The 12833-nt window shown below is 41.8% G+C and overlaps 2 protein-coding genes across 2 annotated transcripts; one reads left to right on the top strand and one right to left on the bottom strand.

Annotated features, from left to right (window-relative positions):
• Positions 1 to 423: 423 nt before the first annotated feature.
• LOC306980340 (solute carrier family 2, facilitated glucose transporter member 4-like) lies at positions 424 to 8695 on the top strand (the record flags this gene model as incomplete). Its single annotated transcript, XM_079579689.1, has 11 exons — positions 424 to 456; positions 1389 to 1484; positions 4205 to 4365; positions 5240 to 5364; positions 5437 to 5552; positions 5637 to 5799; positions 5880 to 6067; positions 7132 to 7236; positions 7651 to 7788; positions 8137 to 8367; positions 8453 to 8695. 11 exons carry the CDS (start codon positions 424 to 426, stop codon positions 8693 to 8695), a joined length of 1599 nt encoding a protein of 532 aa, XP_079435815.1.
• A 636-nt stretch (positions 8696 to 9331) lies between these two features.
• Positions 9332 to 12001, bottom strand: LOC306980357 (uncharacterized protein). Its single transcript, XM_079579705.1, has 10 exons — positions 11893 to 12001; positions 11264 to 11327; positions 11159 to 11192; positions 10998 to 11087; positions 10713 to 10931; positions 10543 to 10625; positions 10241 to 10463; positions 10042 to 10161; positions 9910 to 9966; positions 9332 to 9750 (listed from the first exon to the last, which is right to left on the bottom strand). Exons 1-9 carry the CDS (start codon positions 11966 to 11968, stop codon positions 9943 to 9945), a joined length of 933 nt encoding a protein of 310 aa, XP_079435831.1. The 5' UTR covers positions 11969 to 12001; the 3' UTR covers positions 9332 to 9750; positions 9910 to 9942.
• Between the last annotated feature and the right edge of the window lie 832 nt (positions 12002 to 12833).

The following is a 12833-nucleotide window of genomic DNA, read 5'->3' on the forward strand; positions in this document are numbered from 1 at the left end:
CTTATTCAGTGTTAGATGGGATTGTATAAAGTTGATCACGCTTGATACTCTCAAAGTTTCCATCTGAATTTTAATCTTCAAAATTGAACATGCATTTATTTATTTTTTCTTGACAACTCTGCTCAGCTGTACTGTATGCATACACTGAGGCCTATACCTCTGTAACCTGATCTTAAGATCAGCCCACTCTGTCACCCTCTACCCCCTCTACAAACCTGTCCTTTACGCACGTGGGGGTGTTGCGCTCTATCAGCTGGACGTACAACTCAAACTTTAAACAGGCACCGACACTTTGTAAGAGAAAAGACACACGGGACATTTTCACAGTTGTTTTTTGGATGGTGAAATCCGCATCGCGTTAACCGGGACTACTTTTGGTGGAGTGCGTCTCTGTCTGTGGCTGAAGGAAGCCGCTGTAACGTCATGCCGGCCGGCTTTCAGCAACTCGGAGGGGAGGTAATTGTGATTTAAGAAAACTGTGAACTTAGTTTTTGTTTTTCATCTATTTGTTTACGGATTATGACAACATATGGGCAATCAAATAGACAAGTTTATGCATTTACGCATTACACATTTCCACGATTAGGCCAAATACTTGGTTGTCCCGAGCAACATCTACATTTGTATTTATCTCAGCATTTTGTCACGCACAATAATGGCCTTGGAGCTCTCCACTGACCTTGACCAACTAAATATCAAAGCTAGGTCAGCTTTTTACAGCCTACAGTTGTTTGACTGGTTCCATTTGCTCCAACATAAACAATGTTTGTCCTCCAAATGTCATTTCAGGTTATACCTGCAACGATAGATTGTGGAAATTTGAAAAATTAAAAAAAATGGAAACAAGCCATTGCACTGTTATGCTATTATAGTAATATGGGTGAATATATTATATTTAACAGATTAATGCAATGTGTAATTTTGAAGGCAGACACTACAAGTACTAGATTCATTTACATTGTTACTAAGGAGTGATTAAAATGTAAATTACAGGACAATAGACAAATGGGAAAAACAGCCACATTTAATAGTCTGTTTCCACACAGTCAAACCAATTCACATGAAATAAACATTGATAGTGCTACATTTCTGTCAATATTACAATTATAGCATGCACAGCAGTCTGACTATACTATTGCCTGGCGACTAATGTTATGTAATGGGTCTATATGATGCCAGGAGAAAGGACCTAATCTCCCAGAGGTCACTTTGTCCGTCATCGTAGAGACAGGTGCCAGGGCCTGACAGGAAAGTCGAGGGAAGTTAAAGTTCAGACGGACAGTGTTATATGGATGAGTGGTCTGCGGAATTATATGCGAGTTATATTTAGGTCATACAATGAAGTGCAATGGTGTTAAACCACAAAATAAATTGTCTTATGTGCTCAGACAGTGACTGGAACTCTTGCTCTGTCAGTCTTCACGGCTGTCCTGGGATCTCTGGAGTTTGGATACAACATTGGAGTCATCAACGCCCCCCAGAAGGTATAATGTGCTACTGCATCACAGTTCAGTCCTCATGAACACAAATCCTGCTCGTGTCACATTGCTTACACTTCACAATGACATTTACCCCATCCCCACAGTGATTCCTGGATTTGACATCACATTCTGCGTGTGGCTGTGTTTAGAAAATAAACTTGCATAGTTAGTCAACACTGAAGCAGTTGGCATGTTCAAGCCTGGACAGTTAGAAAGCACTTTATTTGGAAGTGCATCCAGCTGAAAAAGGACATAGTTCTTGGCCCACTCACAGAAAGCACTTTTTTCTTTAAGTTTGCAATTGCAATATTACATACATTTACAGAAAGTTTTGGCTGTTCTGGGTGAAATAACTTAAACCACCTGCAAGTGAAATACTGCAAATGAAAAGAAACTTATACAAATCTACAAAAAGACGTCTGAGTGAATGACATACTTTTATGACACCTCTGGTAAATGTTTAGGGTGAATATTTGTTTTGGTCACATCAACGTCAGGTGAGCTTCAGTTGACTGGCCTTGAGGCATTCAGGCGTCTGCGGGTAACATGGCATGTCTCGACACTCATAGTGGACATTGCTAGACACATTACAACACAGGAGGTAACGGGAGGTTGCCTTTACTTTGGTGTTGTATTGAATATTAAGATAAGATAAGCAAACCTTTACTTGTCCCACTATATATACATATTTATCTAATCTTAATTAACATTAAATGAAGTTTGAATGACATGCTGAACTTTGGGAATGGCTGATCTACACAAAAACAAGCAAACATTTATCAAACATTGCAAAACAATGATATGTACAGTATATTAGAGGTGGTAAATGTCAGGTAGAGTGGCTAAAGTGTCTTGATTTTTGTTTCATCTTTGATGGGTAGATTTTGTGCTGTAACTAGGGCAGGCATAAACCTACAGCTTTTAAGTTACTGCTTATTTGCAAAGAATATACTGTATATAATTTGTCCCATGTTCGTATCCAAAATAAACCTACCTTCATTCATTCATTCATTCATTCATTCATTCATTCATTCATACATTTGGCAGATACAGTGAGAACCAGATGTTTACATACACTATGCATTTTTTTTTCATGAAACCAGAATTAACCTTTCCTATTTTTAGGTCAATTAGAATTTTCTAAATTATTTCTATTCGCTAAATGCCAGGAGAATGAGAGTTAGATTTTTTTGTTGCTTTCTACAAAGTCAGAAGTTAAGATAACTATACCTTTAAACAATTTGGGAAAGCCCAGATGTCCTTGGACACAAGTCTGGTTCATCCTTGGGTGCAATTTCAAGATAACTGAAAGTGCCACGTTCATTGGTTCAAACAATAATACGCAAGTATAAAAAAGATGGAAATGTCCAGCCATCATACAGATCAGAAAGAAGGCTCTGTGTTGCAGAGATGAACGTGCTGTGGCCTGAAATGTGAATATCAACCCAAGAACAAATGCAAAAGACCTGGTGAAGATGCTAATGAAACTGGTTAGAGTTTGTCATTATCCACAGTGAAACAAGTACTGGCGGCACGGTCTCGCTTCACAGCAAGAAGGTCCCGGGTTCGATTCCCACCTGGACGGAGCCTTTCTTGTGTGGAGTTTGCATGTTCTCCTCATGTCTGCGTAGGTTTCCTCTGGGTACTCGGGTTTCCCCTACCAATAAAAACATGTACAATAGGCCAGGATGAATGATGTGTGCGTGAATGAATGATGCTGGTCAGAGGGACCGTTGGTGCAGATGTGTGCAGTCACGACAGCGCTGACAGAAGTCAGTCACCCCAAGGGGAAATTGTAGCTACATACATAGCTTACCACCATCGAGTGTAGAGTGAATGTAAATTGTCTAATGTAAAGCACTTTGTGACCATGTCTGTTAAAGGCGCTATAGAAATAAAACTCTTCTCCTACTGTACCATATTTTGCAAATAAAAAAAAGGATAGAGACTTAAATTTTTGGAGAGACATATCCTGTGGTCTGACGGACAAAAAATGTAATTGTTCGGCCATCGTCATGTTTGGAGGAAAAAGGGGGAATCTTGCAAGCCTGAGAACACCATCCCAACTGTGAAATACAGGGGTGGCAGCATCATGCTGTGGGGTTGTTTTGCTGTGGGAGGGACTGGTGCACTCAACAAGATAGATCATGAACATCATGAAGAAAGAACACTATGTGGAAATATTGGAGCAACATCAGCCAGGAAGTTAAAGCTTGGGCACAGATGGGTCTTCCAAATTGACAATTCCCAAAGCATGCTGCCAAACTGGGTACAAAGTGGCTTAAGGATAACAATGTCTATGTTTTGAAGTGGTCGTCACAAAGTGCTGACCTGGATCCAGCTGTAAATTTATGGGCAGAGCTGAACAGGCATGTGCACGCAACATGGCCTACAAATTTGGCTCAGTGACAACAGTTCTATTTGGGGGAATGGACTAAAACTCCTGCTAACCATTGTGAGAAGCTTGTGGAAGGAATCCAAAACGTTTGACCCAAGTTATACAGTTTAAAGGCAATACTACCAAATATTAATGAAATGTATGTATACTTTTGGCTTTGTAAAAAATAATATAAAAAACGTGTAGAAAACTCTCTCACTGAGAAAAAAATGCAAATGTGTCTTTTTATATTGTGTATGTAAGTTTATGGTTCTCACTGTAGGATGTAACAACACTGTACATTACAGACATACAAATTGTATCATTATGTGTATATTCTGTCCAGATCATAGAGGCAGATTATAATGCCACATGGATACATCGTTATGGAGAGCCGATCCCCACAGGGACACTCACCTCTCTGTGGTCCCTGTCTGTCGCCATCTTCTCCATCGGGGGAATGCTTTCCTCATTCTGTGTGGGCTTTGTTTCCGAGTGGCTGGGCAGGTAAAAACCCAGACTGTGTTAATAACTCTGGTACAAGTACAGATACAGTACAAATAACAGTGTTACACATCATAAATGTACGGGGGTCAGGACTTTTTGAAAGGAATTGCAGAAATTGAATACTTCTCAAAATCATGTTGAGAGTCAAAGGATGCCTACTGGGAGGCACTGGCACGCCCAATTATTTAATCTAGCTGAGAATGTTTTTGTGATCAATTTTGGGCGCAACCCAGCAGTTGAGAACCACTGATTGACCACTGATTGGAAATATTTAAATGTATCTTTTATAGCCATACATTTTACATACTTGTAAATGTAATATAGAAATGAACGTAATAGGGAAAGACATGACTTACTTGTAATGGTTTGGTTTATTCACAATTGTTTAATGTTTAAGTAATGGGTCCCAGATTTTGTGCTATTTTAGTTCAAGTTAAGTCTCGGGCTGTGTTTTACACAATCATCTCTCTTGACTCATGAAAGTCTTAATGGGCTGTTCCTTGACGACCCCTTACTCACAGTAACCAGAGTATGGTCTCGTCCTGGACATTCGCCACTGCGTGAAAGTGGATCTACGTGGAGCACTAGGTCAGGACGTGTGCGAGGGAGATTGAGGACAGGGTGACACCGTGACCCCGACATATGTCCAATGCCACATGTCGTACAATTGTATGTTACTGAATAGAACATGACACAACTCGTGATTTCAAGCTATAATTATACAAAGGCATGGACATCTTTTCTCCCTTTGAGTCTGCTTAACAGTCATACCCAGGTTACATGATGAGGCCATCTAGTGGTCAAATGTCCACACAACGATTGTAGACCTCAGACTGACACAATCAACACTTATGGCTTTGTGTTTGTTTTTCAGGAGGAAAGCCATGCTCATAAACAACTTATTTGCATTTATTGGTGGAAGTCTGATGGGGCTGTCTAAATTGTGTCGTTCCTTTGAAATGATGATAATGGGCCGTTTTATCATTGGTGCCTTTTGTGGTGAGTTCTGTTTACTTTAGAATAAGACCTAATTTTTTACCATCATTCACAAACAGATCTGTTTGTCTGTAGGATTGTCTTCTGGGTTGACGCCTATGTACGTTGGTGAGATCGCTCCCACAAGTTTGCGAGGGGCACTGGGCACTTTACACCAGCTGGCTATAGTCACGGGTATACTAATAGCACAGGTATGACTTCATCCCCTATTTTCATGTCACTTTTGGATGCAGATTATACATGTTTCCTTTCAATGGAAACTCTTTAATGCACAGGTCCTAGGTCTGGAATCGTTATTGGGGAGTGCTGACTTGTGGCCGGTCCTACTGGGTCTAACTGTTGTGCCAACTGTGCTACAAATGTCTCTGCTGCCTTTTTGTCCTGAGAGCCCAAGATTCCTCTACATTGTGCGCTCTCAGGAACACCATGCTAAGAGTGGTAAGCTTTACTAAATCATAATCTTGTAAGTAAAATGTTGCTGCCTGTGTATTACCTTACTAATGTTGCTTTTTGTGTAGGCCTGAGAAGGTTGACGGGGAGGCAGGAGGTGGGGGACATGTTGGCTGAGATGAAGGAAGAGAAGCGCAGGATGGACATGGAGAGAAAGGTGTCCATTCCGGAGCTGTTTCGATCTCCCTCATACCGGCAGCCGATGATCATCGCCATCATGCTGCAGCTCTCACAGCAACTGTCGGGAGTCAACGCTGTAAGTCAGTCCAGTTTATACAGATTTGTCAACATACGGCTGCTTCAGAAAGGTTTAGATCAAGTCTGGTACAAAAAAAAATCATATACATCACAATGACATCACACACAGTTCCGGCAGCCATTTTGAAAACCGAAGTAGCATTATGCAGTACAACAACCTGTAACAATATCTCTACTCAGGATGAAAATGAAAGACAACTGATCGACAGTGGCATTTTTATGTACTCATAATCATTGCTCAAGAAGATAACAGTTAAAACACAACCCCAGAGACGCATATTTATGTGATATAACCTGCAAATGTGGCACAAGTAGCAGCGCTGTCTGTTGAGCTACAGCTGGATTTACTAAAGATCTGCTTCACTATTCAGACTAAATTAACACATCAATGAGGAAACAGAAAACCTTTCACTGTGATTTATACAGTTTGTCATGTCAACAGAGTCTCAGTCTGAGTCAGTGCTGCTCAAGATGCTAGCATGCTACTGGTTAGCAGGCTACTGGTTAGCAACTGTCAACCATTGACAGTTGATTCGATCAACTGTCAATGGCTTCAACACATGTGTGGCTCACATCTATGAACACTCAGGAAATACTACAGTAACAGCTCAGCTCTGACCTGTCACATGTTGTAGCCAAGGTTTGGAGTGTGGTTCAGGGATTTCTCTTGGAGAGGTGAGAGCTGAGCTGTTGAAGCTAAATGCTAACAGGTAGCATCTTAAACACCGACTCACTGGTTTCTTCACATGTATTCTTTGGGGCCGTGTTTTTACTTTTATCTTCTTGAGCAATGATTATAAGTACATATAAATGCCACTAAATAGAAGTTTGAAAAATAAAATAAAACTGTGCGATAGTAATCAGTCCCTATACATCCACTGCAGATCCTTTCCATATAGTTCTCAATGCAGAAGGCAGATTTCTTATAAAGGCTGTAATACCAGACCTCCTCATATCATTGAAGTAAATACAGGGATACGAATACTTCCTGCCACAGTATGTCCTGAGTGTTAAGTGTAATAAGTGTTTTAAGATCTGTCTAATGGAAACCTTTGTGCCCAGATATTCTACTACTCCACCAGTATCTTCATCAAGGCAGGAGTCCAGAGTCCGGTCTACGCTACAATAGGAGCGGGCGTGGTCAACTGTGCCTTCACAGTGGTCTCGGTCAGTAACCAGAACAAGCACAGATTTACCTGAGACACGTTTGAGGAAAGACATACATTATTATCTATTTTTACTGGTAAGAGTAAAGATAGAATGTGTATCAAAGTGCGATTCCGTTACTGTTTAACACAGCTATCACAGAGCAAACGAGATAGCAGCATTTTCGTCAGCTTGGCAAGTTGGCAAGCAAGTTTGGTTTGGTAGGTCAAGTTATTTAAAATCCATCAACATTGATTAGCATGATTAAATATACCTTATGCCGTTGCCAAGTCAAGGAAATGGAGGGTCCTTGCATCACTTGTACTGTTTGTGCAAAGTCAGTAACAATCTGGACACAGGGATAGTTGGACAGGGAAAAAAACATGGACAAAAAGGACCAAGTAATATTTTTTCTAATGTTTGTTGAACCCACAGCTCTTCCTGGTTGAGCGGATGGGCCGCAGAACATTGCACATGCTAGGGTTGGCCGGCATGTGCATCTGCGCCATTGTGATGACCATAGCTCTAGCTTTACTGGTAAGAATCCTTCATGTAGCCTTAAAGTCACATCGTGTAACATTTCACTTAGTAAAAAGAATAAAATACAAGCATTCATCTCATTACAGATGTGTTTATTGTTGAAAAATACCTAATAAATGAACAAACAAATGCTCACCTCTCCTCAGACCTGACTAACTTTACTGGGAGCGGACGTCTCCAGCTCGTCTCCATGGAGATGTTGACTAAAGGGAGCCAAATGAGACATTTTAGTTTAGGTTCTCATCCTAATCCATTGTCTGATTACCCACTGCAAAAAGAGCATTTTCTGTGTCGAGCTGGTTATTTAGAGCATGTAGAATCAAACAGTAGGATCCAAAATTGTACACAGTGTGCCTTTTAAGTATAATTTATATGGTGTAGGTTAAATTTTTGTGTTGTACCCTACAGGAAAATGTTCCCTGGATGAGCTACATCTGTATGCTGGCCATCTTTGGTTTTGTGGCATTCTTTGAGGTGGGTCCAGGCCCAATCCCCTGGTTCTTTGTGGCAGAGCTCTTCTCGCAGGGTCCCAGGCCGGCTGCCATGGCCGTAGCGGGCTGCTCCAACTGGACAGCAAACTTTATCATTGGCATGGGATTCCAATATGTGGCAGTGAGTACACTTACCATCGTTCAAAGGAATCGATTAGGGTTTTGTGGCAATGACTTTATAAAACTGTATTCTTTGCCTTTTGCAGAATGCTGCAGGGCCCTACGTTTTTCTTATTTTTGCAGTGCTTCTTCTTTTCTTCCTCATCTTCACATTTTTCCGTGTGCCTGAAACAAGGGGCAAGACCTTTGACCAAATCGCATCAAACTTCCACTCATCCAACAGAAGAATCAGTCTGGACATCGGACTGGACATGGACTTGGACACTGATGGGGAAATGGAGAAGGACAGCACTGAGCTAGATTATTTGGGAGACACCAGCCACCACTGAAGACCGCAGAGGAAAGATCGAGACTGTCTTATGATTGCATTTTGTAACTGTAGGTTGTAGAAGTTGTAATGCCAAAGCAGTGCTCAAAACAAACTATACAACAGGGGCATGTGCTGTTAACTGCTGAGGTATCTATCAGATATTCCAAGGTGGTTTTGATTCCTGCACTTTATCTACAACACCTTTAGGTTAAACACAGAGGCATATACCAATGATTCACAAGATATGTACAACGATGGGAACAGTGGATTTTTAAAAGCCATGATTTGTGGGACATAAATATTTCAATAGTTCTCATTAGTTTAGTTGGTATTTTCATTTTAACAGACTTCTGTGAATTTATTGCACAACAGTTTTAGTGTAATTTGTATATATATGCATGGTTGCAAATCCTTTTTAAAATTGCTGTTTGGAGTGTTGACAATGTATGCTCAACCTTTAAAATATTCCCAATTTTGTGATTACAAACTATGTGTTTAATTTATAAAAAAAATAAAATATTCTATTTAAATTTGAACAGAACAGAACTATGATGCAAGATTGCTAAACATGATTTATTATACTTAAGCATTGCACATAATCCCCTCCAAAGAAAAAGCACACAAGTCAAACTTAAAACAAAATGTTTTCATTAATCCCCCCCTCAAACTGAGGATTGGGACATACCATTTGAGGTGACAACAGAACTAAATTGACTTGATAATGCACCACCAACCGCACACCTGCTTGGCTTATCCCCGCTTCAACCAAATTAAAGCAGTTAAATGAAAATCAAGGCAGGGCTCCCCAACTAGGTTTCCATCTCGTCAATTAAAGAAAGTTTAAGGTGGTTCAAACAACTGAGCTACCAGGCAGAAATTTTAAAATAAAATGATTGTTTTGCCCTTAATATGCACCCACTTCGCACCTGCTGTAGTCCGTGTCTAGACCAGAGTGGAGTGGGGCTATAGTGTGACGACAGCGGGGCACTGAATTGGAGGAGGGGGGAGAGCGCAGGGAGGGGAGAGCAGTGCAGGGTTTCATAAATACATTTGATCGATCTCCAACCCACGGACCTACAAAAGAGCAAATATATATATACATGAGAGAGTAATACATTAACCGCCCAATACAGCCAAACAAACCCCGCTATGACTGTCAAATGCAACACAGCACTACAATGTCAGTAATCCTCGACTCGTGAATATGGCCCAGCCCGACCAGAGCCACCTCACCTTCTGTCAAGGGCCGCGCGACTCCTCTGATGGTCACTCTGTGGTGGTAGTAGTCTGCTGTGAGAAAAGACATGTTGACAACTCAAGACAGACGGCTAAAAGAGGTGTTAAAAAACAGAAAGCGCTCCTTACTGTAGGCGATTTAGTGGTTTTGGGAGAGGTCTTTGGTGACTGTGATCCTGCATTAAGGTCAGATGGTTTTGAGGTCTGTGGCGGCGTTTCAGGTTCAGAAGCAGATTTCTCTGTATCATTCTAATGCAAAGATCAGAGTACATATGTCACTGCCAATGTTGGCTAACAGCAAGTGTCCGTCACAAAGGTCAGAGCCTACTTTGGATGTAGAGGACTCAGAGTTTCTCTGTCTACGGCGTCTGGACTGGCGTCGTGGTTTCTGACCGTCCGCTGCCTCGCCGTTGGTCTGTGGAACCTCTGCTTCTATTGACTCTTTTGACTCCTCCCCTTTGGGTTCCTGCGCCAGACTGTCCTGAGGCGCACCCTGGTCTGAAGCGGGCTGGTCCGCGGCCTGATCCGCAGGCTGACGTGGTCGGAATGGCCTGGGAAGAAAGGGAAATAACGTCTCAAAATAGCAGGCCTTTGTGACATTTGAAAGCAAAATGGCGTGCTAGCGCACACCTCCGATATGGCCGCCAGAACCTTCGTCTGGGTGGTCTCTGCTGATCATCTTCAGCTACTCCATCTTGCTCCCCAGATTCGCCCTGACACACACACACATGTTCAGTTTTCATTTCACTAAGAAGACAACATTAAAATCATTCCCAATAAAACCTCTCGACGTTGCTTACATCCTGTGGCCTTGGTCTGCGTGGTCTTTGGCGACGAGGCGGAGGCCTAGCATCTTCCTCTACTGTGCCCTCACCCTCTGTCCCATCAGCCTGGGGCTGATCACCGGGACGAGGGCTGCGGGGGAAGAACCGTCGCCGGAAGCGCCTTTTGTTTGGTGCATAGCGACTGCCTTTCACAGGTACACCGCCTGGACCAGTCACATTGGCTGCTTCTGAACCCTGCCACAGAACAAAGTCAAATGTTAGACGAAAATGCATCAAAACAGATTAAAGCTTAGTCCCCACCTTTGCAGCTTCTATAACATCAAACTCTACAATCTCTCCATCGCCCACACTGCGGAGGAATTTTCTAGGATTATTCTTCTTTATTGCCGTCTGGAGAGAAAGGTAATCTTTAGTTGAGAAATGAAAGTGAAACAAGTCAAGTCAGTTAATGTTGAACGAACCTGATGAACAAATACATCCTCTTTGGTATCATTCCTACAATAGAAATAAGGCATGTCATGACATCAAGCCTGACAAAGTCATAAAGTATAAAATAGTATTTTTACCGGTTTATAAATCCATATCCATTTCGCACATTGAACCATTTAACTGTGCCTTGGACCAATGATGCTAAGAGTGAAAGGGGGAAAAGTAAAAATAAGAGTGTAGAGCACTCCACATCACATACATTGACTCAGATTAACAAAAGATGTTCACTTATCCATGTTAGAGAATAGCTTTTCTATTTTACAACACGGAAAGAAAGCTCAATATGTCAATCATTAACATAACACTTTGAAACCAGGTCAGCAGTGAGAGGTACTGATCTGAGCAATAAAACCACTCAGTAAAAAGTCAGTGATTGTCAGTAGAGCTCTAATGAAACATTGACCAAAAAATGGGGGCCTTTAAATAAATCACGCCAAGTTTAATTGACAAATCTACCATGAACTCCAATCATTTCCACCTGTGACCACGTCCTGACGCTCGCAACAGATGATACAAAGCAAAAAAAAAAAAAAAAGTCTTCAAGTGGCACAGAACAGGTGTTTCATCGCAAAACTAAACATCAGCGCAAAAATAAATGAATATGGTAACAAGTACGACCGTGACAGCAGACATGGGTTTTGTGGACACGCCGTCACTTAGTGTTCACAGGCTGACTCTATCCCGCGTGTCCACCTGCACCACCCACCTATGACTTTTCTCTCCGGCTGTGGCTCATCATCCACCGGTGCCGCTGGAGGACTCTGCGCCTCGGCGTCGGTCATGCTCGCTGTTCAACTAAGCCACTGCACTCTCACTCTCGTTTAACCCTCCCTCTGACTCTTCCCGAAAGTTTTCAGCGCGAGTGGGTAAGTTTTTATCCCAGTATCCCCTTCGGGTGCCGCAAGGAAGGCCCGCCCTTTTGGCTGCACGAGCCCAGAAGCCGGTGCCGATTGGCTGTGCGTCCTGCGCAATTGGGAGGGGGAAAAAACGACAGGTGAAGCACAGTCAGGTACTACGGAGAGAAGCAGTGAGAGGGTCAAGCACTAGGCCTACACCAGGAGAATCTACAACAATGACCTACATGACAGAAAACCTCAGCCTTATTAAAGGTGTCGGCTTGTTAACTATATACAAACAAACCACAGCATTTACATGGAAGTATGAGCCCTTTTTGCATTTAGATAAATATATCCTAAAGTTAAATTCAGTCTTATAATGTGGAGTCATTACAGTGTCATCTCATCATAATCGTATGTCCTCGGCATGAGTCACCAGGTCAAACTTCATCTGCACAATTACAAACACATTGCTTGCATCTCAATACAGACACACCTCATATAAACCTATACCTGTACATAAAATCTAAAGTGGGATCCAGCATTTACCACACAGCTGAGTTTGCCCATAGAAACCAGATGGGAGGCATTTTGGGTGTTGACCAATGTTAAAGACTTTATGTAAGCTTCATTGATAAATGTTTGGTTTTGTTTTGGGGTAAAAAAAGAAGACATTTGTCCATAAAGTGTTTGCATATTCATTTCATTCCAAGTTAACCAGCTCTTTTATTCTTTATTCTCTTTAATCAGCTGAACTCAAGGTAAAAGCAAAACCTTTCAACAGTGTCACACATTGTCACTGAAGTTCTTT

The sequence above is a fragment of the Gobius niger genome (assembly GCF_951799975.1).
Source record: "Gobius niger genome assembly, chromosome: 21".
Lineage (NCBI taxonomy): Eukaryota > Metazoa > Chordata > Actinopteri > Gobiiformes > Gobiidae > Gobius > Gobius niger.